The following is a 25109-nucleotide window of genomic DNA, read 5'->3' on the forward strand; positions in this document are numbered from 1 at the left end:
CCTCTGGCTGCAGTGTGTCTGGCGGGGGAAGGAAGCGAGGGAGGTGCCTGAAATTCCCTGTGCTTAGTCTCCTAGGAGACCAGAATGCACTCTTAGGTGATTGGCCGGCTGGCTATCCGGCAAGGACAGCCACCCTTCTGGGTGACTGACAGCTAGGCTGGAATGAATGGGAGAAACCTGCATAAAAGGCGAGGATTTTTGGCTTGGAAGGCAGAGTCGACCACTGGACGAAGGAATCCAAAGAAGAACTTGAAGAGGATGCCTGCTGTAACTCCTGGACCTTTGGTTTGACCGGTGAAGCCCTGCTGCTGTGCTGAAACACCAAATTTGTATCGACAGAGAAGCCCCTGCAAGGAAGACTTCTCCCTTAGAGTTGGTGGGACCAATCAACTCCAAAGTATGCCACCTGGATATCTGGTTGAAATTCCACTGCAGTTGCTGCTGGAACTGAATAGCCAGGGAGAGGAACACCACATTGTGTATGTTTCTTTTAAGCTGGTCAAGAGCTCCAGGAAGATTTTCCAGACTACCGGGAAGCAGGACTGACCAAGCCTGAGCCCTCTCAACAGAGTGCAGGACCCCAGATGCCAGGAAAGCCCATCTCGACAGCCAGGAACCGCGGTGTTGCTATTTGTGGTAGACGCAAGGAGCTGAAACACTGAAGTGCCACTAGTTTGAAGATTGCCGGTTGCGAGCAGTGACCGTCCCATTGCAGTGCAGGAGTCCCCAGAAGTCCTCCCTCTTGTCCTCACGACTAAGGCCCAGGAACACCAGGATCTGAAGAGCTGCACAGGAACACAGCACACAAACACATGTCATCGGCTACACTTTTTTTCAACCTAAAGGTACTGTAAAGTCTGAAAGAATGTACCTCTTGTTGTGCCACGTTGCTTGTCCTTGTTGGAGACTTGTCTCGGTTGCCTCTGCAGAGTTGCTAACAGCGTAACTAAGTTTGCATTGGGGGGTTACCAAAAGTACTTACCTGCTTCAGAATATTTGTGTGATCTCTTGTTTTGTTCCAATAACCTTTTCTCTTTGACATATTCCTAAATCTAAATGCAACAGTGATATATTAATGTCCCCAGCACCCTAACTATTGAAGTCACCTGAGCATGTAGGTAAAGTCTATGGGCCATCCCAAATGGGTACTTACTGATTTAGAAATCTTAAGAGTGTGTATGTTTGAAGTGTATTTGAGTGTTACTGTTATATTGCACCTTCTGAAGAAGGCTTATTCTAACTGACTGATAAATAAATTAATAATTGTTTAATCAAGAAACCTTGTGTGTAAGAGTTTATTTGAATACTTGTCACTGTGAATCTCTGTGTAATTCTCCTAAAGTTCACATTGACCCCTCTTGAGATAAGCTTGGCTGCTCAACACGCTACCAACCTGTGTAGTACAGACTTATACCAAAGGTTGGGTTCCTATTGCCAGGAGGTCAGGGTTGTTGTAGTGCACCCAAAGGGCATACAATCTTGTCTAACAACCGGCATGCGTTTACCTCCATATGGCAGGTTTCTGGAGAAATTACCACCTGCTTTGAGTGGATTTTGGTGGTATTTCAGTTTCAAATGAAGTACACGGTTTAGTTTGGGGATAATTCCACCAGCAGAATTACCACTGGTTTGACATTAATTCCACCAATGCTAATTCTGCCCGTGGAATTTTCACCAGTGGAATTACCACCATTCTCTATAACCTGTTATTCGGTTAATGTCACTTTTTCCCATTGCCTCGAAAATCATAACAAACATGTTCTTCAGGTACATTGTTCCTAGTGGCACACCACCTGCTTTTCTTGGTCTGTTTGACTGTTCAATCCAGCATCGGATTACTGACTAGATTGTGACGCAGTATGAGATACATCTTTCATCTGTTTGGTTGTTTATCAACTTTGTGCATTTTACTACATGATACATCAGTGGTGTGAACTACTTCTGTCCAATATGCATTTCCATTCTTCAGGTAGGGATGCAAATACATTTCTTTACATTTTAAATTAACATGACAAGAGATGTATTCAAGAAATTGGGTATTTAAGAAAAGCACTCTCTGGTATTCCTGAAATAGGGCATGTTTGGCATGACGTTACCAATCCATCCACACTAAATACGCATTTTGGCCAGACCCTGCAGATTAAACATCCATTAAGTAATTCCTGCATCTTGAAAATCCAATGTTAAATACTTCACAACTTGTAATGCAGGTCAAAGTTTAGGCTGGATGTAGTTTCTAAATTTTGAAGACAACACTAGCAAAATAAATATAAAACATATTAAAATTAATATCTTGTATATCAATAGACAACTTAATATGACGCTTTGGTTTTGAGAAGCACTGTAATTGGCATGTGTAAAAAAAAAACTTCAGGAGCTCTAGCAGTCTGTATTGAAGCTTAAATCACGAATGCAGTTTTCATTTGTTCTTTGGCTATTGACTATTAGTTTTTTATTTGACTTTTATTGTAATTATTTCTTCTGAAATAGTATATAAAAAAGTAGCATACATGGATTAAATTACTAGTTGAGAGGTGCACTATATATTAGTGTCTATACTTTTCCTTTTAGAAAATATCTTCTGGCGATTTTCATTTTACTAGAATGATCGCAAAATAAAAAGTTCAACTTACTTTGCTGAAAGATCTTTGGCTGTCATATTTGAGGTGCTTTGGGTACAGATATATTTGGTTCTTGTATGTTCTGTAAGGCTGGGAATATTTTGTAGACACCTGTCCAAATTCTTCCACTTCCACTGTTGGTGGATGCTTTTCTGTCGCCTGAAATGGCTTGACTGGTATAAATGATGAGGTCACACAATCTTTACAAGAAAAAGAAAAAAAGTCAAGTTTATTATTTTGACACTACATGAAAATTTGTTTTAAACAGATTATCACAGTTACAAAATGAGAATGATCTTGTTTTTTGTGAGACTTTTGGGCATGGCTTGGCTGCTACATTCTAAACACGTAAGTATTACAGCACATCTCAATGCATTGTATCTGTTTTTTATGGTATATGCCTGTGTTTGACAATTTTAATTTGTTCTACATCAAATACTAATACTAAGGTTCTCTGTGATTATGCAGACTCCTTTTGAAAAGTCATCAATTTGGTCGATTTATATTGATTATAATATTGTCCATTTTTTTTGTTATGGGGGCTCCTACCACACGCCCCCAACCCCTACCCTTAATACTCCCCTAACCCTATGCACATACACACATATATATGAAACGCAGCTAGAGTTTGGGAAATGGAAAGGAAATATCCTCATGGCCCTTGGACCCCAATGGAGGAGCCGATATCACAACACTTTTATTCTATAATCACATCAAAACCCTGAGCCTGTTTGAATCATTTTATATGGTTAGGATGGGTGTTATAAAACATGAGATGAGCACCACACCCAATATGCATGATGTGATTCCAGCATACAGTCCCTTTACCACAGAAATAGTTGTGAAATATTAAGATCATTGGCCATTGTTATGCTCCCAAATTCCTCTTTGATTTTATGCAAACCACGCAGGATCCATCATTGGCGTTATGGTTTCTGTTCCCCTTTTGAAAAAGAAAAGGTGTTTCCAAAATGTACAACAGGAGTGTACCAGCTACACCATCTTATAATGATAACCTTGCATCAGAAAATTATTTATATGATTATTCTAGGATTTGATAAAGTGGTTCTCCCAAAAAGACAACTGTAATGTTCCTAGTATGGCCAAATTGTACACTGGAAGTGATATTTAGAACTGTACACTGTACAATGTAAAAGAAAAGAGCCAGTTTTCAATATTAGTACAATTGCATCATTTCCTTGTGTTTTTAATAGCTACACTTGCACAAAAAGACAGAGTTGTTCCTCTGCTGCTTCAGCTGGCAACAACAGCAGGGGTGCATGACTCTCACTGAAAGTGACAGAGACAGAGTGAGACAGATATTGATGCAGAGAAGAAAAGAGTATTGAGGGAAGAGAATGAGAGAGAGTGAAATTAGATAGCGAGAGAGAGAGGGAGAGAGAGAGAGAGAGAGAGAGAGAGAGAACGATTGGTGAATGATATGACAGATACAAGTAGTATTCTATATTGGCTGTGGTACTGTTTCCATTTACTTTCACTATTACTAAGTAAAGAAGTCATGCATCTTTCAATCTTTCACTTCACTGGGCCTTAGAATCCTGTGACTACAATGCTGCCTCCCACTTGGCAGGGCTGTTCATTTCACTCCCCTTAAATGGGGATATGAGCATGTATTTTTTCAATAATCTACTTGACCTCATTTAGACTTCCACAGTTAACTGCCTGGATCTTTATATGGCCTGTACATAGTCTAGGAAAATGCCCATAGTATATTTCGGATATTGTAGAGTCCCAAGGTATCTGGCTTCTGTATGAATGGTATCTGCAGAATGATAGTTCAGCATTCTCACATTTGTTGATAAAGGCACTGCACCCAATAACGGTCTTTTATCAAATTCCCTGCGATCTCTCTCATTAACATAGCACTTGGAAAATGTTTAAATTCCCCGCTAACTGGATTCCTGAACAATTCCCGGATTTCAAAATATATCTCTGTATTGCTCCCCTCTGTTGCTTCTTGAATTGTCACTATGCCAAGGTCATTCTGCTTCGACCACCCTTATGGACTCTCACCTCTGTCCCCCGATTAGCGATGCAAGGGCATATTATTTATTTTTCAATTATTCCAACAATGAGCTGATGACTTAATGACAGTACTTTTCTTCTTTGTTAACCAATGCTCTTTTGCAGCAGACATTTATATATATTTGATGCTATTTGACATTTGGCACTTGGCGATGCATGTTGTTTTTCCAGTTTATCGTTCTTAACATACACAAAGTGAATCTGAAAAAATCCTGTCTGCCACTTTTTCATGCCATGGCCGCTTGGGACCATATGATCCATGGGAGTGGGTTTGCCCTGTTTGCACAATTAGTTGAAGTACGGGGAATAGAATCCATGGGAGTGTTTGACAGAACCCTTTGGTGGGAAGCACACAGAGGTACTTATCACGTGATGTGTCAGATGGACATCCACATCGACACATCGACACCAACACATGTAATATGCAATGTGTCGTGTGCTGCTGTGTGGGGCAAAAGGCTTAGGATGAACGCCCTCGAAGATTCGTGTTAGTTTTCAGATTAGTCATCTGACAAGTGACCTGTAAAGGCAGGAGGTCTGGCCAGAGGATGAAGATTTTGCAGTCCATTCCCGTGAGGTGAAGATGTATCTGGTGCTTTGTCTTGTGAGACAAGTAAAGTTGTTTCTGGTTTGCCACTACCCTAATTTGATCTGTGTGCTTGGTTTCTCTGACAGTGCAATTACACATAGATTAACATCCTCAGCTCCCCTGATCACCTCCATGACTCCAGTAACACAAGCCATCACTTTAAAAGAACATTTTGTCCATTTTTTATGAGTTTGTAAAGTACTGAATATTGCTGTAGACAGGCATGTGCCTTATTATTACCACTTGGAAACTGCACATCCAATGTACACCTTAATGGCCAGATTTCAATTAGACATCACCTTTAGGATGTCTGCTGGCAACACCTCTACAGTTTATGCACCCACGATGGCTATACTGCACTGTAAAGACTGGAGGGGGTATCTGTACTTCTGCACTCTACATGGTTGGGACAGAGGCACAGAGCACCCCAGCCAAAGTTCTCTATATGGTAGCTTGGAGGAGCAACCAAGACTTAAGCTCTGAGGAGGTGATGCAGGCCGGTTTGTAAGTACAGTGAGTCTGCAAGCCCCCACAAAGGAATATCCACACTCTATGTTAGGTGATACCAAAGCTTCTTTATAAAAAATAAGGTTCAGTGATATATATATATATATATATATATATATATATATATATATATATATATATATATATATATATATATATATATATATATATATATATATATATACAGAGAAATAATAACACTTTGTATTTTGCAGTTCTATTCAAATAATGGCAATATGATATGAACTCTATGTGGTACCAGACTAGACTTAAATTCCGTAATAATGCACCAACTGAAAAAAGTTTTAAAAAGGCATGTGCACTCTTAAGTGAGGTGTACCTTCTTAGATAAAGGAAGAAAGGCAGGTAAGTTCCGAACTTAGGCATATACTTTCATGAGACTCAAATAGTAATACTGTGTGAGGATTCCTCACCTGGGCAACCCATAATGGAACAGTTAGGGAGTACTTTATCTTCTTTATTACAGCCCAGTCCAAAAATGTTCAACAATGCCCTGCTTTCTTTCTGCAGGTTCTACCACCCCAATGTACCTGAAATGCCACAGGAGAACAGGATCCAAGATGACTCTGGGAGCCCTGGACGACTTCTGCGACTGGAAGACGGTATTCCTCGTCACAGTACCTTTGGTGCCTTGGCAGGCAAAGTGACAGTTTCTTGGCTTTACTCAACGGGACCCCTGAAGGGTGGACCCCCTTTGCAAGAAGGAGCCACTGGGATGCCGATACAAAGAGAAAAGGAGAAAAAAAATGCTTTCGGAAAGGCAGCAGTGTTACTCCGGTCGTGAGAGTCCTAGGAAGGTGGAACTTGCAGTGGACTCTGAAAAGGCCTGGCTAAAGAAGGTAAGACCCCTAGGCACCTTGTATGCTTGTTGGTGGGGACGGGCGTAGTGGCGGAAATAAGTGTCAGGTTTCAGGATTTCTCAGTTCACTGTCTTTTGGATCTTCGGGGATGCAGTTGCAGCACGGACATCTGGATAGCTTCCGACACACTGGATTTGACCACTGTACTGGACCATGGACCTCCACCAAGGCTGGACCCCCAGGACCTCTTCTTCGGATTTTGGTGGTGGGACACCCACCAGCAGACCTTTCTCTGTAAGCAGCAAATTTGAATCTTTTCTCACATTAAACAGTGGTCAGATGTTGTGTCAGATATGTCCCTAGAAGGATTGTTTTATAAGGTGGGAGATGTCAAGCAGCTCCAGGTGTCACGCAGTACTATGTCAGTGTACCCCGTCTTCTGGGTGGTAGACAGCAATCTGGCTCCCAGCAGTCCCAAACACTCCTCCCGACAATGGGTGACACACTGGATTTCTTCAACTCAAGAGGTCCAAGCACTTCTCTTCTGGCCTCATGAAGACCCCTTTCCCGATGGCAGGAGCACAGGACTGGCTTCCAGGATACTTCTGATTAAGAGTAGCAGGTGCGCGATAGTCCCTAATAGCTCGGGAAGAGGTATCCTATCCAGGGCCTATCTTGGATTAGTTCTTGGAAGAACACAGGAGCTTTCCGGATACGTGAAGAAAATGCAGCAGCAGGCTTCTTCCTCCAGCTGTGCTTCCAGGGAACAGTGTCTTCTTGCTTCAGCTTCGACTTCAGCTACTAATCTTAGCTTCTGAACAAATTGGTGAGTGAGAAGTCCCCATTTATACACATCGGTTACCCATTCACTCAGGCTGAGCCAGGCTCAGGCAGGAAGTCATCCACAAGTGCATTCATGCAGACAGGCAGACAATCAGGCTCCCATGAATGCAGGCCATTCATTCTACCAGCACACCCATAACACAGAATGTGGATTGGAGTATGCACCCAGCCTTTCAGCACACTACATTGCATTCACTCCAGTTTCAGTCAGGGCTGTCTCAGGAATTGAGTCAGACAACCAAAACCAGCCACCCACAACACATAATGTGAGATGACTTCAGACTCCATTCATACAGGTCACACCCCAAGGGTGTAACCACAACACACATCCCCTAGGAAGGCTCCTGTTAGCCTCACAGGAGGCAGCCCCAGAGCCATATATGAGTCTTCCACCCACCAGCCAGACAGGGGGAAGCGACAGAATCAGGGCTTCAGAGGACTTTGGGAACTGAGGTGTAAAGGCAAAAGGAACCATGAGGATACAGTGGCAATTTTGCCTTTCTTCAGGAATCCTTTAATTTCTATGGCAGGGCCTGGGTGTGCCAAAATGGGGGGGCACTCAGAGCCACTGCCAAGTGTGAAGGCATCATGAAACAAGACACAGACAACAGATTCAGAATTCAAAAAAATAAAACACTTTATTAACTTTCATGTTAAGATGGAGAAAGGCCTATTTTGCCCTATACCGAGGTGGGATTTACCTACCTAAATGAAATGTCCAAAATGTATACTTGACCTCACAACTAAATATGTACACTGTGTAGGGATGTCAGCAACCCAAAGAAAACAGTGCTCAACACAAAGTTCTGAGCTTCTTCCAGCTTGCGGCTTCCTTTCAGCTCCCTTCCACAAGTGAACAACAGTTCCATAAAAAGCCTCAAAATTACCTTCTTGGGATTAAGGTGATACAGTTTTAAATGTTCCTCTGGTTTCCCTTCCCCGAGTTACAAACAACAAAGTTCAAACACAAGAGTACCTTGACTCCGTCCTCAAGTCAGAAAATGTCTAAAATCTCAAGGGTTCCCTTCCCCAAGATTTAATTTTGTTTCCAAACCAAAATATCTTTGTCTTCCTAGCTTTAATTTCCAGAGTTCGGTTACTTCTGCTTTCAAATATATATTCCTGTGGTTTGCAATTTTTACACAATTTGGTGTCCAATACTACTCTCTTTTGTTGAATTTAAAAGTTCCACTTTAAATCAATCTTCGGTATCTTTTCATTTTGCTTATTCTTTAAAGTTACCTTAACTTCAGAACTCATCATACAGTGGCTTTTCTTGCATTTGAGGTTCTGTTCTCTATTGGATTCAACATATAATAATTCTGTTTGTTTGCAAAGTTTTTATTCAATTCGGTATTCAATAGCTATGAATTTTGCTCATGAATCATTTTCAATTTAGTCTGTTCAATATTAGTTTGATTCATTTTAAATAAATTGGCCAGTGCTCAGAGACCTTCATAAATGTGTTTCTTTCCACATCCAACCACTCCAAAACAGAGTATTCCTGGTATTTTAGCAATTGGCAATGGTTAATATCGGAGACGTTCGAAAATGTGCTCTTCTGCGGCACGCAACCACTCCGATACAAAGTATTCCCTAACAATAGACTTTAAAAACTTGTGCACCAGGTTTCACATTTGTCAGAAACTCACTGGTCTCTTTAACAATTCTTCCAGCAGCGCAGATCACGTGGCCTTCTGTGTTTGATGTCAGGGGCCCAGCTTCTGCCCCTCAGGCACTCCTGTGTTGGCCTCTCGACACCGGGGAACGAGCACTTCGGATTTAAGGGAAAGGGACAGCCTTCTCACACAGCTACCTTCACCACATTTAGTCCATTCCATGGAGCCCCAGCTCCCATGCCACGCTCCACGCTTCCACAGACCACCTCTCTCTCCAGCCCCTAGTGTCGCAGCTTCCTGCTCAGATGAGGTTCCCTGCTGCTTGCACCAGCCTCCCTGCTGCTTCTCCTGTCACTCTCTTCTCTGCTGGGCTGGTCTTCTATGCACCTGCAGCCCCTTGACAGGCTGCAGGTGTGAATGTCTAATTAGCCCTACCTGACCACAATCAAAGGGACATGCTCGACCCTTACAGCTCTTAGCAGGCACCATCCTCGTCCGAGTACCAGAGTGGTGAAAGTGTGTGGTGTTCATTACTCTCAGTATCCTCTTCCTCATCTCAGTACTGTCAAGTGTCACATGTGGGGAAATAAGGGGAGCTGACCTACAAAATCCCATAACGGTCGTAAAAAGGTTAGGTTGATCGTGGGATCGAGGGAAAAGGGAGTTACCATGTCTCTCCTGGTTCCACTCCAGTCTCAATTCCAAAAGACCCTCCACCGAGGTGATACTCCCTCGCTTCATCATCACCAGGGTTGGGATCCAAGAGCGATGACCTTTCCCTGGCCACATGAGAAGAGAATCCAGGGAGTTTAGGTGTGAGGATACCCTCAGGTTTCTCAAAAAAGTCAGCCTGTAGCTTCCACCAGCCCCATACCCTGCTCTTTGGGCAACACCTATGGGTGCCAAATGGGTATCCCATGGGTGTTGTTCACCAAAAGGAAAACATGAAGAGCTGCACTGCCAATGGTCCAGGCTGGACCTCAGTGGCTGAAAGCATTATGAAAACACACACAGAGAAGAGGTAGGACAAGGAAGCACTTCCCCTCAAAAGGCATTTCCAGCATCACATTGCACCATCCCACGTCCATGCCTTTGTTGAGCTTTGTGTTCATTGGAACATTTGTGAATTTTGGAATTATGGCATTACTGTTTATTTTTGTTTCATTCCACTTGTTTCTGTCCTCTTCTTGAAGTCTCAGATACTGTAACCAATGTATTGGCTCATACCTTGGATCACTAACCCTCCCCTAGCAAAATGTTTACTACAGTTGCTGATGTGTGGCCACTAGTACCAATGTCCTTGGCTTCACCATGCTGTATCCAGAGCATTTCAATATATCCAATTCCCACTATCCCCTCCAAGGGCAATCACTCATTTGTGTTAGGTTTCAGAACATATGTTATCCTCTCATTCCTAGATCACACAGCTATATACACATGTTTTTCCATCGTCAGTGGGTGACATCGTATGATGCTCGTGGCAGTCCCTCTGTTGGCTGATATTTAACCTGATCTACAGAGCTGCATAATCAGGGCTACAACCAGCTCATACTAGCTCCCATGACTATGTGCCGGTCAACGTGGTGATGGATCTCCCTCCTAGTCTCTGAAATATCTCAGGATACAGAAGTGTTCTTCTTCGGAGTACAAGTGGTAATTCTGGAAATTCCCATACATATGTACTGTTATGGTGCTCAGAGCTCTATCCTCACATTGCTTGATATTTAGTCAGTTTATAGTGATGGTCCTCTTTTCTCTTTAGAGATACAGCACTAGCTGCCACCGTCCCAAAAGTTAAATTTTAACTTCAGGACAATAAAAACCAATTCATTATAAAATTCCTTCTGAATGCTGGCCAATCCTGTACCTGCTGCCTTCTCTTTGAAGTCTAGGCCGATTGGTGGAAGTAGGTTTTCTTTAGATTAACACTTTAGTTTTGTTTCCATTGCATTTTCTCCCTGGACTGTAACCATTCTCCAAAGTATTTTCAACAGATGCCCTCCGAAAACACTGTTTTGCATGTTCTGGGTCTCCCCTGCTTTAACATAGTTGAATTGCAGTCTTGACATTCTAGTGCGGTTGGTGGGTATGAGCCAAGTCTGGGCACCAGTAATTCACTCTCACGAGGGGCCACAATCACTTTTCAGGCAATGCTCAGCTGTCAGATATTAAAAATATCTCCACTTGGCTATTGCTTATCCTCATTATCAACCTGATCAATGGGCAATCTATTACTATCCACATAAGTGGCAGTTAGGGGTAATGTCTGGTGGCCGTAAAAGCTTAATGCTGCATTTACTTGCCTGCTGGGAGTACTTCCTTTCACCACAAAAACAGATGACACTGGCTATCATGAGTCACTCCAAGGTCACTGTGGATCAGGAAGAGGAAGAGCTACTTCAATAACTCGATGTGGCCAATCTTTGTAGATACCCAAGGTTTTCTTTTGAAATGCTGGTCCAGATGCCATTCTCTTCCTCCCACTAAGTGATTATTGCTTTTTAACCACAACAAATGCAGTGTTTCATTATTCATTTGAAATGATTCCCAGGGGATCATATCCTACCTCTCTGGCTCTTTATAATGTCACACTTGTTGCTATTGAATAATCGGGTGAAATGGAGATCTAAAAGAATACTTCATAGGGCTGGTTCCAGTGTTAGGAGGTAAATAATGGAAACAAAGCTAAGGTTTTGATTGCAAAAAGCTACTTTCAGCAATCAGAGCATGGACAAATGTTTGGAGCCATATACTTCTTACAAACCTCAAGATCAGATTAAGACAAACTGACATGATCTATGCTTAAAAGAGAACCAAATTCCACCCCACAAATCTCCACAACGAATGCTGGAACCAGACGGCCAAGTGAGAGATGGAAACAGCTGTATTAGCGATAGGCATATTAATCAGTCTTTCCATATGACAGGTTTCTGTTAGTGTCAAAACAAGGCGTGATCTTCAGGCTGTCTAGAAGGTCAAGAAACTGCAAATCTAATAGGGGCAACATCAGAGATTAGGCCAACTCTCGAGCAGCCCTGTTCAAAACCAGCAACAATCACGACTTTACTTTTTAAACATGTTGATTGATGACTCATAACGTAAGTAAGATTACGTTCTGGGAGACGATTTGTGTAGCTACTACGTTGCTGTCTTTAAAACCTAAAAACAGGGGTTTTAATTATGTCTTTGGAACTTGACCAACAATTGACTTCATTAAAATATGGGATGCGCCATTGCAACTCAGTGGACCTCATTATGAGTTTGGCAGTGAGTCATTATGAGTTTGGCAGTGTGGTAAAAATGCTGTAGTAATTCCGCTGCCACCACTTTTTGGGCAGTAGCGTAATTACTGCCCTTTTCACCACCCGGCAAATTCCCAGTTTAGGGGTCAAGTGGACGATTAATTTCCAGAAAAATCTGGAGGTGAATCCTCCATTTAACCTCCAAAAATGTATGGAATTACCATGGAGGAATTACTGCTCACCATGCTGCTACCAAAATCCCCATCCTATGGACACCAAAAATTGGGATGTAATCCTGTGGTAAACCCATGTGACTGAGTGGCAATAACAGTAGATAGTGTATTTTGTTACATTTTTGGCTACTGGTTCACAAAGATGTGACACACACATTTAACACCCCCCACGTATAAAATTCCATGCCACAATTCAGGGCAAAAAGAGACAGTGAGGTAGTGAGGTATTCAAAAATCGAAACTGATGTAAAACAATTACATCAATTTTAGACAACTGGGTCTCCATCTTTACCCTGGAGCCCACGACAATGTGGTATATATAAAATCATACAAAACAAAATAGTACCTATCTATAGGAATCTCACTATTATAAGTCCTCAAAGGCATCCACTTTCAATCACAGCACTCTCCATATTGATGATGTAGTCTAATAAAAGCTAGACATAGTGACACTTCTGCTTTGATCTTTGTCTAAACATCACTAACTTTTCCATGGAACATTGCACATAATGCAAGCATGGTTAAAGCATTTGATTTTCTCTGGCATCAAGACAAGTATGGTGCTGGAGACATCGACATTTCCTAAATTTGAATAAATCTATGCACCATGTCCCCTGTGTATATGGAAAGTTGTGAATGTGTAAGCTATGTAGAGACAATGGCATATAGGCAAAGACTGGCTAACAAAGAGCTATGTGTTGAGTCATTTACATGCATTGGCTCAGGTAAGTTTGAATTCACAAACAATGTTCTTGGGGATATATATATATATATATATATATATATATATATATATATATATATATATATATATATATATATATATATATATATATATATATATATATATATATATATATATTCTGTTCTGAACCCACATGCATCCTATGTTTTCTGAATGTTTGAGTGCAGTTCTGAATAGGCATGTGTATGTGACTTTTTAAAACCAGGATTTGTTCTATCATTTATCAGTATGTGTGCATGTGGGTGTGTATGGCTTTCCTTGCACATGAATGTATTCCTTTCTATCCAGACACATATGCCTGAGTGGGCATTTACACATTTTGGCCCTACCCTGTCTACTCCTCTGCCATCTTCCCCTCTACATTTTGTATAACCCTAATCCCCCTGCCCGCATACATTAGTGGAAAAAAGTGTTGAAAAACATTCAATGATTTCTAACTCAATGGATCAACCTGTGTTGTAATCTACCTATCCCATTGAAAAACTACTTGCACTACCATCTGTGGGAAATCAATTTGATTCAATGATCCTCTGCTGAGTGACAGTAATCCACCCCTGAATCTCAGTGAAATCTGCAATCAAGGGTCAGGAAGCGACAACACCCATATGCCCCTCCCTTTCTCCACCCCCTTATCCCTCAACTTTATCTCACTAATACAATCTTGCATCCATACACTTTCTAATGTACTTAACAGACTCAGATCCTATCCATCTTGTATCAACGACCATTCTGTCTGAACTCTACAACCTGTGGGATGGCCACATGGCTAACCTGCCCGGTCTGTGTCAACCACAATCAACATAGCGATATTCATAACAGCTCACAGCCTTACACGTACTTCTGACCTGCATCCATCAAGACCACAGGCTTCCACACTTGCCTTCCCCTTCGCTGAACAATATACCCTGCCCCTTTTCTTACAGAGCCATGCACAGTGAGTTCAACATAATTGGCAGAAGGGTGCTATATAAGACCTTTTTTAAATTTGATCTGGCCCAGGGACACCAAGGGGAGGATTATTTGCCTACACTCACCATGGCACCCACAGAGGGTAGTGGCTTGTCACATTCACTCACTGAGAAGCACTATCCATTTATGTTAAACCCTCAATAGCCCTGATATAGATGGGAGTACCCACACATTTCCAATTCATATCCCTATGAACCCAAAGGTTAGCCCTGGGTTGAGGGGATACCTCACCATTCCTGACATTAAACACAGAAGGTCACCTGAAACTGTCCATGTGGAGTAAAAGAATCAGGAAATATGAAACTAAACCTTGAATCAAGGTGAGGAACAGAATACCCTTACCACACCCAGGAAAGCAAACATACTGCTAAGCAATGTTTGCACTCTCAATCGCGGGACCTAAAAAGTGCAGTGTCTGGACTCTGTGCATGCTGCTGGAACAGATTCCAATATTGCTGAAACACACACTTGACAATCTGAGGTACTTCCCAGTAGGGCTAGTTCAAAGGGAGGGGCATTGCAACCACATAATCTGACGGCAGGAGGAAATGTAGTGTGGGTGTTTTGAGAATGTGGATATTTGGAGACATGGGACTGGAGAAGCTTAGAGGCGGCAGAAGGTTGGGGTTGGTGGGGAGTGAAAGAGAGACGAGGAAGTAGTGAGAGGAGCTAAGGGGCAGGCCACGAGAGGAGCTGAGGAAGAGATGTGGGAGAAGCTCAAAAGAAGGCAGAAGGCAGAAAAGAGCTCAGAGGGAGGTGGGGGTTGAGGGATTGAGGACAAGGTAAGGAAAGGGGAGGTAGTAAGAGAACCACAGGAGGAGGTGGAGAGAAGAGCAATGGAGGGAGCTGTGACAGGAGCTCAGGGGGAGGTTGAAAAGAGCTAAGTTGAGGTAGAGAGTGGAGGTTTGGAGACATTGGGAAAAGGAGCCAAGATGGAGGTGACAAGGGTGACCTGAAGAAGTGCGGGGGGGAAGAGGTATTGAATGGTGCTAAGGAAGAGATGGCAAGAGGAGTAAATGAGTAGCTGGTGACAGGAGCAAAGGAGGATATTGTAAACAAGATCTAAGGGAGGTATTCAGAAGACCTAAGGAGGAATTGCAGAGAGGAGATAAAAAGGAGCGTCATTGGAAGAGTTCAGAAGGGAAAAGTGCTTGGGAGAGGAGTGAGAGAGAATGGGACATACAGACCTGAATCCTGTGGGCTGTACAATTGGGAGGGTAGCAAGAATGAGCATGCGACATAGCATTGAAGAGTAATGACAGGAGCCTGTGGATAGCTGGATTAATAGAAATGGATTAGGTTAAGGTCCCATAGGAACAATTGCCTAACATAGCATTGTGGAGGGATGTAAGATCAGGCTAGCACACAGGCCACACCCATTGAATGGGAGGAGAACAGCCTGTGAAGTGGTCTACTATCTGAAAGACGCATTTGGCTTAGTTGGGACAGTGGCCCTGACCTGCCTCATAAGCAGAGTACAGTTGTATCAGCCAATTATCCATCAAGGCAGTGGGGGCTGACATTCCCGCCAAAGATAAATTGATGAGAGCTGGAGAACCGCATCCAGGAAAACTGGACATTTCACATTGAAGACTGTGAATGACGCCAAGGAGAAAACTAGCAATGCCCTTCAGAACTTTATTTTAGGAGAAATTTGGCCACAACAAAGAGAACTTGCATTTCTGACTATTTTCTTCGGCAGAGTGTATTTGGCCCCTGTACAGACACAAAGGAAAGAAAACCAAGAGACATTTTGAATTTGCTTTGCTTTCTTTAAGTTCTCTGCGATTTTCAAAACCCAAATCCTCATGCACCAGGCCACCCGGACACTGTTCGCAGGAGAAGAGAGGAGTGAGTTTAAATGGGACAGTAGAGAATAAGATTCTGGGAGAAGAAGGTTAAACTTTCTTCTGTATATGTTTTTATTTTGTCAAAGTTTAATTCACTTTACCTTTTCTAAGTCTAAATGTAAAAGGGATCTTGAGAGAGAGTTTGTGATGGATCTGGTTTTGTTTCATGTTCACTGTGTGAAAGATCCCATCTACCAATTAACAGCTAAAAGCTAGCTTTCCAAACATAAAGAAATGCCTGCAAATAATTTACTGTGATATCTTGATGTTATACTATATTTACATCAAATTAATGTCAATGCATTGATCATTGCTGATTGTGTTTGCGATGCATATTTCAACAGTAAAAGTCAGAACATTGATTTTAACACTCTTAAGCAACTCAACATAAACATTTCTTTCTTTTTTTTGTTTCTCATGCATCTATTAACTATGATTTGTTGCTCTCATTTGAAAGTAGGGCAGCACTATATTTTAAACAATAACAGAACAGTACAGAAAATAAATATATCGACTTTAACATACTTGGGTGTTCGAGAGGGACATATTCCACTAATATTTCCAGGCTCCCAGGTATTGTCTGTAGTTTGTTAATTCTGTCTGCTCTATGAAAAGAGAAAAATATATTCTTTGAAATGATGTAATGAAATAAATGCAAGAAGAGCCAATACAGATTGCATTAATATATCACAACTTCAAAGATGATTTTACTGTACACTTGAGAGCATAGTAAACAACAAATCCATTGTATGAGTGTCTGACTTGCTAGTTGTGGATTGGGTTTAGTACAGCGACTGAGTCCAATAAAAGGTGTGAAATAAGTTGCACGGAACTGTCCTTCTATTCTTTTCTTTCTATGTTAATATCAATTGGCAGAGGAGTTTTCAATACTAAATTAGAATGGTTTAATGTGTGCAATACTCGATAGTCAGACATTTATTGTTCACTGACAATGCAGCTATAACGAAGACATAAGGATATTAATATTTATTTTTATAAATAATAAAAACACATGTTTTTTCATTTTCTTCTGAAAATGTTTAAAAAATAGAAAACACCCGATGCCTTGTTTACTTACTTATACTTGTTGCTACTCTTAGTCCTATTCTTCCTTTTCACTGTAGTAGTTCTTTATGAGTGAGCTAATAACATTACATGTGTTGTACTTTAAAAAGCATGTACACCCTCTTGAACCGAGTATACCTTTGCACAACCCTTCAACTTTAAAAATAAGTTCATTTTATTGGAACCTGTACCAATATCTGGCATGGGAAAGGATGGGTGGAGGAAAAACACAAGGATACCAATGAGGTAAATTAGTACCCAGTGTAAAGTAATCAGGGCAATACTGCATTGTCTGTCTTCTGTATTCTTTACTTTCTTTCTTTATTATGAATGCTTCCGCCCTTAGATTTTCACACTCAAACTATCTAAACAAGCTATAAAAAATGCAAACATGAACATAAAAATAACATATAGCATGTAAAGTGTCAAACAGGAAAGTAAGGGTGAAGCAGTGCAATGTAGGAAAAGCTGAGGTGGGTAATGCTTCATCAGGAATATACACTGATGCGCCATACCCATACTGATTGCAGTTAGGTTTGCGATCAACCAGACTCATATGTTATCAGTACAGTCACTTTAAGGTGAGGGGTCATCTTCATTCATCCTAATGGCATTGTCCATGCAAAATTGAGTTTCAAGCATTCCCCTCTCTTTCCAATACAGCTTTTGCTATTTATGTGCTGCTAATATCATTATTAGCTCTTCATTTGATGTTTGGCTCTAACTGTTCTTTTAGAGAGTGATCAGAGATATCTCAGGATGTTTTTGCATTGGGTGTTAGATAGTGGACAGATACAAAGTTTAAGATATGCTCTGGCTCTTTTGGCAGCCTTCGTTAAGTTTTAAAAAAAATGTGTACAAAGTTTCATGGTCGACTACCATCAAGTCAGCCAAAGGAGATTTCATAAGCTTGTGGGGTGCACTTCCAAAAAATGTCCCAGGCATTGAGTGCTCTGTCATTCTCTTGATCAGTAATGGATCCTTCTATACCCTCAAACCCCCACAGCTGCCAGGGTTGGATTTTGATTAAATGTTTCCACATGAAAGTAGTCAGGTCTCAAAGAGAGGTCATATGTTACCGTCCCAGAAGATGATTTCAGGAGTAAGCTTCCTCTAATGTATTAACCAGTCCTGTGGCATAGCAGGGAGAAGGTCCTTTCTTAGGGTCATCAGTTTCCAGGCAAAGCTCCATCCATGGCAGGTAAGCAGTTCTTTATGGTCAGATCATCAACACAAACTTCAGCACAGTCCGAAATCTATGAATATTACATATGAGTGGCACAATAGCTGAGGATTTTGAAACACCAAACTCAGCTAACCCCAATATAATGTCCAGTGACTTATAACTACACAGTGACCTCTCATCTTTTGATTTGAGGTCACAATTTTGTTCTCAACCATAAAACAAAAGGGCAGAGATCTTCAGTCAGTGGGAAGATACTTTAGCAGTTAAAGTGCCTCCTACCAAACCTCAAAGGGGAAGTCATTTGGCAGGCATGTACAGAAAGTAGTGCAAAATGATGTGTAAGGATACATCCAGACTTGAAAATACCCTGAGAAGAAATGAAATATGCATCTGCATAAGTATGACAGTAGTATTGCTGGAAAAAAAGAGCACTATGGTCCACCATTAGGATGATAAAGACTTCCTGCGTTCCACTAGAAATTGGGTAAGATTAGAAAATCGAACCAAAAAGAGCTAAACTGCTGCAGAATAAGGTCGAGCAAATGATAGAAAAGTAGGGATGTAGGTTGCTTTTGGAAAGTGATCCAATGCTCAGGAAAGTGATCAGTCAACAAAACAAATAAATGCAGTCTCAGGGGTCGAGTGGGTGTACCATTTTTTAAAACTGTACTCAAGCCAATTGGGCCCTATGGGGGTGTGTCAAACCAGGGGCGAGGTTGGGAAATGGGCTCTCTATATTGATCCAGACTGAAACATTGTTTCATATTTAATTAAAAAATGTAGCTATTCCCGTGTTCTTGGTCCCAAAAAGCTAACTAATAGTATATTTAAGGCTGATGAATTCATCTGATTTTGTGTGACTATATTTTTTTAACAGCATTGTGTCTACATAGTGTTTTCCGGAATCTTGGAGGACATCATTTGACTACCAATTTTTAAAAAGGGTGCGAAGACAGATCGTACGAATTTCCGCCCATTAACACTTATGGGCGCACACAGCAACATCTTTGCATCCCTTTTACTGAACCATTTGGAGGAATGGGTTGATACAATGGGGCAGCAAAACATACCACAAACTGGCCTCCCAAAAAAGGCCATAGCACAAACTTTAATGGATTCATGCTCAGACACATTCAGGGCCTGGTCTGAAACATTATTTGACATATGCAGCCTTGATCGAACTATTAGCGGCATTCGATAGAGTTGACCACAAATACTTATAGTTTAAAATTGGCCAATTGGGGATCGAGGGTCTGCTAAAACTGATTATCGGTTTGCATGAATTCTCGAGTGTTCAGTTCAGACTGAATAAGTAGGGGCATTTGTCCCTTAGAATTGATACCAGGACTGGTTTGAGGCAGGGTTGCATTTTGGCACCCTGCCTCTTCAATGTATATGTGCCAAACATGGCAGACTATTTAAGTTCAGCTGCTTTCATATCCCCTAAATTAGGTGCCTTTAGTATTTCATGGCTCGCATACACAGATGTTTTTTTTTTTTTGACAACACGCGTATTTCACTTCAACGTCCTCTGGATGCATTTGAAACTTTTGCTGTTGAAAATGGTCTGTTAATTAACCCTAGCAAGAATAAAATATTAGAATTCCCGAAGAGGAAAAAGTTTTGTCTGCAAAAATGTTTTTTAGGCCAGACTGTTATGATAAGGGTACCAAGTGCTATCTCCTTAGGCTTTCCTATTATGGGGGTACAGCAGAAGATGTCAATTTTTTATGTGCTTAAACAAAAAGCAATGTTTTTAACTAATGAAATGGTGAAAATTAAAGGAAAATGTGGTTGTTTTTCAATTAAGCCAGTGCTGACTTTTTACGAAGTCAAACTAATACCAAAACTGATATATGATATAGAGTTGCGGCACGCATGGGTTTATAATCAGTTGGATAAAATTGAGGCAGCTATTTGGAGCAGGGTATTAAGATTACCTCATTCTGTTCCACTTGATGCTATCCATTTTGAATTGGGTATTGCAGCCGTACAAGTAAAGGTGAGATGGAGGCTCCTTGTTTTTTATTTGAAATTAATGTTTTTTGGCACACATGATCTTTATATTATGAGATATGTGTGAATCTGAAAATGAATGGCAGCAAGGATATTTTGTTTAAACTGTGTGAACACTGAAAAAATATTGAGAGCAATTGGGTATCATCTTAAAGATCTGGAGGCAATCCAATGAAAGTTAAAAAATACTTTGTATCATTTGGAATGGTGCAACACAGTGCATACTTTTCATAAATAACCTTCTTTGTCCCACTTATTAGAGCATAAAAAAGAAGTATACTAGCACCTTATTTGAATAAATTCCTGAACCGCCATCATAGAGTAATCATTTTATGTTTTAGATGGAATCTGTCATACACTAAAGAGGTGCTACTGAAACGTAAAATGATTGGTGTGGAGGATGTAGCCTGACGTTTCTGTACAGATGCAAATTCTATTGAAACATTAAGACACCTACTGATTAATTGCATTGCACTTTTACTGTTGAGAATGTTTTATTTTAAGAAATTGGGCATTGACAAATTATGTAGCTGATGAATTCATATGGAATAGATGCTTGGGGACAAATCCGACTTCAATCTGGCTTTCCGTATCAGGGTACCTGCAATCAATAAATTGGGACTGGGCACATTTCTGATTAATAGGATTGTGGTGAGACTTAGAATATATGTGAGACATTTCAAGGTACCAAGTGTCGAGAAATAAAGGGCTAGGTTTCACGTAGAGGATTGATCATTTTAATACTCATGAATTGTTTGATTTTTAATGTATTTGTACATATTTATTAAATGCTATTGTCAAACTGATTGTTTTATGTTGTATATGATATTATGTTGAATTATTTATGTATTGATGGAATAATATGTGTGTCTTTTTCTAAATGTTTTAAACGTTCCATTAGTGTATATTATACAGGTTTGAAATAAACCAAATACACATTTAAAAAAAAAAAACAGCCTGGCTTCACTTCCCAGAAAACAAATAGCTAATTAACCACTGCAGTGTAGTGTGACTGAGCCCTCCTGTCCCTCCCTGGACCATCTACTGGTGGTGTGATTCCAAGCCATGAATCATCAGAGGTGTGAAACATCTGACAGGTTGGTCCAACAAGATATAAATAACATATGTAAAATCTGCCTGAATTTGAGATAACACATTTAAACCATATTAAACTATGTTTCTGATCAAGTTGGAATTACTTCAGATTCAATTTTATCAGTTTAATTTTTTGTAATTGTTTTTATAACAAAGTGTATTTTCCAATAAACAACATTATCATAACATTTACACATTGTATATATTTAGAGGAGAGACAACTATGAAAACGGATTTCACAAAGTTCGGAGGTGAAGTAACACAGGTAATTCATGTATTTTCACATTCATAGATGATAGAAGGACCAGAAATAAGTCTTGAAGAATTCAGTAACACTGTAATTTCCTAGACTTTAGCTTTTATTTAAACTTAAGAAAGTCAATGTCCAACAGCATGTTCCCATCTAGGATTTGTCTTAGTCTCCATATTGCTGCATTCTGCCAAGTCTTCCATTAAATCATATTGTCATTAATACAGATTGCTTTATTTTTCCAAATGCATGCACTTCTGGACAGTAGATATTTAACTTTTCCGGGCTGGTTATTTCTACTCCATTCTTGTTCTTTATGCTTGACGTAAGGTGGTGTGGTATGCACTTGTAAATGCTTATCCATCTATAATAGACAAGCTAAACGAATCAGTTGAGCAGAGGTTTGTTCAATATTAATCCCATTGGAGTTTATTTTAGTGTGTGTTCTTGGAAAACCGAAACATCCTCTATTGGCAGGACTCTGCATTACTCTGAGAGGTCTTCTTGCTCTTTTGCCTTCTCCCCATAAAAAATGATTACATGTTTTTTGTATGTCAGACATAACCTTACTAGGCAAATGCATGCTCAACAATACAGTAATTTAGGCAACAAAGTCATTTTATTAACTCCTATTTTCCCCCACAGTGTCAGGTTTAATTTTTCCCATTTTTCCTTTTCCACATAACATTTGTATTTTTGATATTTATATTTGCACATTCTTGGTTAATACATGCTCAATATCTCTTGACAGTTGGATACCTAAATACGTAAAAACCCTGATCTGCCCAGTTCAGTTTTCAAACTCCAAATAATTCTCTGTGACATGACCTTGTTATTGGAAACACTTCAGTTTTAGAAGTATGCACCTTAAAATCAGACAATGTTTAAAATTCTCCAATGACTTCCACTAAACACTGAAATGATGTATCAGGTTTCAACATTATCGAGAGGTCATACACTTATACAAGTAGAACCTTGGATTCGTCTTGCCCAAATTATATCCCTGTCATATCTACATCATTTCTAATCAGAGATGCAAGAGGCTCATTGAATAGGTCAAATGATAAAGGAGAGAGTGGCCAATCTTTGCAAGTCCCCCTTTTACTAAAATATTGTAGCTGTCATTCCATTCACAGTAACTTGTGTGCTGGCACGATTATATTGCACATCAAAATATTTAAGCAATGTCAGTGCAAAACCAGTCTTAACAAGTACTGATCCAAGGCAATTCCAATTAACCCCATCAAAGGCTTTTTTAGCATCAATACTTATAGCAGAAGAAGGTTTTATAGACATTGTTTGTAGATGAATTATGTCAGTCCTCATTGTTTTTAGATGAATTATGTAGGTCCTCTCTCTCATGTTATCTGTGCTATTTCCTCTGAATATAAAACCAGTTTGGTTGTTATGATTATACTAGGCATTATTTTACATAGCTGTCTCAGGTAAATATTAGCCAATAATGTTATATCCACATTAAGAAGGGATATTGGGTGCTAGTTTGCACAAAATATATGACTCTTACCTTGCTTTGGAATCACTTTAATTAAAGCTGACTCCATAGATGGTATAATGGCCCCTCTTTCAATAAAAGTTGTAAACAGTTTAGCCAATATGGGGAAAATTCTTAACTACACCTTTTATCGAATCTCATTGGTAGACCACCAGGTCCTAGACTTGTACCCGCCTGCATTATACTTATTGCCTCTGTAATTTCCTCAGAAGTGTTGTCTCAGTCTAAGCTATTACTTTCCACCGAGTTTCATTTTGGTAATTCTATATTTTGCAAAAAATGTGTCACTTCTCCTATCAATAGCTTTTCATGAAAATGCTTGAAAGCATCACACATTTCTCAATTTCTCCATTCGCATTTACAATTAACACGGTGTACCTACTGATTTAATTAATTTTCAATCAGAGGCAATAGAGAACCTGCTTTCTCACCTTGTTGCCAAAAAGCCTGTCTCATGTAGAATAACTTTTCGTCTGACTATGTAATCAACTTATGATTTTGAGAGTGCCTAGCCCTTACCTAATTTTCCCTACTAATGTCAGTTGGTACATCTCTGTATAATTGTTGCACCTGACAACAATCATTTTCCAGTCTACTAGTTTCCACCTTCTTCATTTTACGTTTAAAAGCTGAATAAACAAATCATTCTTCCTCTTAATGTTGCTTCAAGGTATCCCATAACACAAATGGGTCTGGAACATAACCTTTGTTTACACGAAAATAAGATACTACTTCTGATTTGAAGTACTCTGTAGATTCTGGATCTGACATAAGTTGAGCATTCGTAAAACATCTTCATTTAGTCGTCCAGCCTCACAGCGAACCATCTAAGGTCAACTTAATGTTAGTGTGGTCTGAAATCAGTATCTCCCCTCATCTCCATAATTTTCACCATCAAATATATATATTGTAATCAAAAATAGATCTACATGGGAGGGTGGTCTATGAACGTCTGAAAAAAGGTATATTTCTTTCGTCTGAAAAAAGGTATAGTTCTCTCCACAAGTCAACCAAATCCCAAGTTTCCAGAAGCCTCAATGAAATCTTCTGTGCATCTTTCGATTATAGAACTCCTCCATTAGACGTGTTGAAGTCTCTATCAGGCTCAATATTGAAATCACCACCTATTATTATTTTGCATCACCCATTTCATGTAGTGCATCATTGAGCTTCACAAAGAACGTTTCCTGAGCCACATTGGGGCCATATATGTCCAATAGTATTAATTTCCTATTTTCTATAGTAACATTCACCACTTGATAACTACCATCTGGATCCTGTATAACCTTATCAAGGTCAAACCTCAATTGATTCCTAAACAGAAAACAAACTCCCTTGAGTTACTTGAATAACAGGTAGATACATCTTTATCATAGGTTCTGTTCAAAATGCATTTGCTGTGGCACTCCTGTATATCTGTGCCATGTAGAAAAATCATATTTAACCTTCTTTTACAATAAAACTAAGAATCTTCCTTGATTTTAGTGGGTTATTTATTCCCTTCATGTTCCAACATAATATTTTTTATAAAATTAGTCATTAGAGGTATTGACTCCTCCCTTTGTATACATTTGTTGCCTTTGCCTTTCTATCTTTATGTGTATGTTCTAGTTGGTGGCTTACTCTTTTGGGTTGTGAACATATCAAAACAATGAGACTCTACCTCCTGATTGGTAAATGTGAGAAACTTCACCAGAATGGCAAGAGGGCATGGTAGAGTTGTTAGGGGCGTGGGGAGGGTCAATGTAATACAAAGGTGAAACATATTGTTTTAAAAATTATATAATCTCTAATATAACATATTCACCTATATTATGCAAATGAATATTATGAATATTGGTAAATGTAAGTAACTCCTGCTATCCGAGGAACGTGCATTACGGCATACTCCACCCATAA

At 40.0% G+C, this 25109-nt stretch overlaps 1 protein-coding gene across 5 annotated transcripts in view; it reads right to left on the minus strand.

Moving 5' to 3' along the window:
* The window catches only part of DOCK10 (dedicator of cytokinesis 10), a 2208289-nt gene that overhangs the window by 1134476 nt on the left and 1048704 nt on the right, over positions 1-25109 (minus strand). For all 5 annotated transcript variants that reach the window (XM_069618176.1, XM_069618179.1, XM_069618177.1 and 2 more), the window contains exons 16-17: positions 16611-16690; positions 2634-2821 (exon numbers count right to left, since the gene is read on the minus strand). In XM_069618176.1, the coding sequence (XP_069474277.1) occupies positions 2634-2821; positions 16611-16690 (268 nt within the window). The remainder of the gene's footprint in view (positions 1-2633; positions 2822-16610; positions 16691-25109) is intronic.

Source organism: Ambystoma mexicanum, chromosome 10 (genome assembly GCF_040938575.1).
Source record: "Ambystoma mexicanum isolate Mex_15411 chromosome 10, UKY_AmexF1_1, whole genome shotgun sequence".
NCBI classification, from domain to species: domain Eukaryota; kingdom Metazoa; phylum Chordata; class Amphibia; order Caudata; family Ambystomatidae; genus Ambystoma; species Ambystoma mexicanum.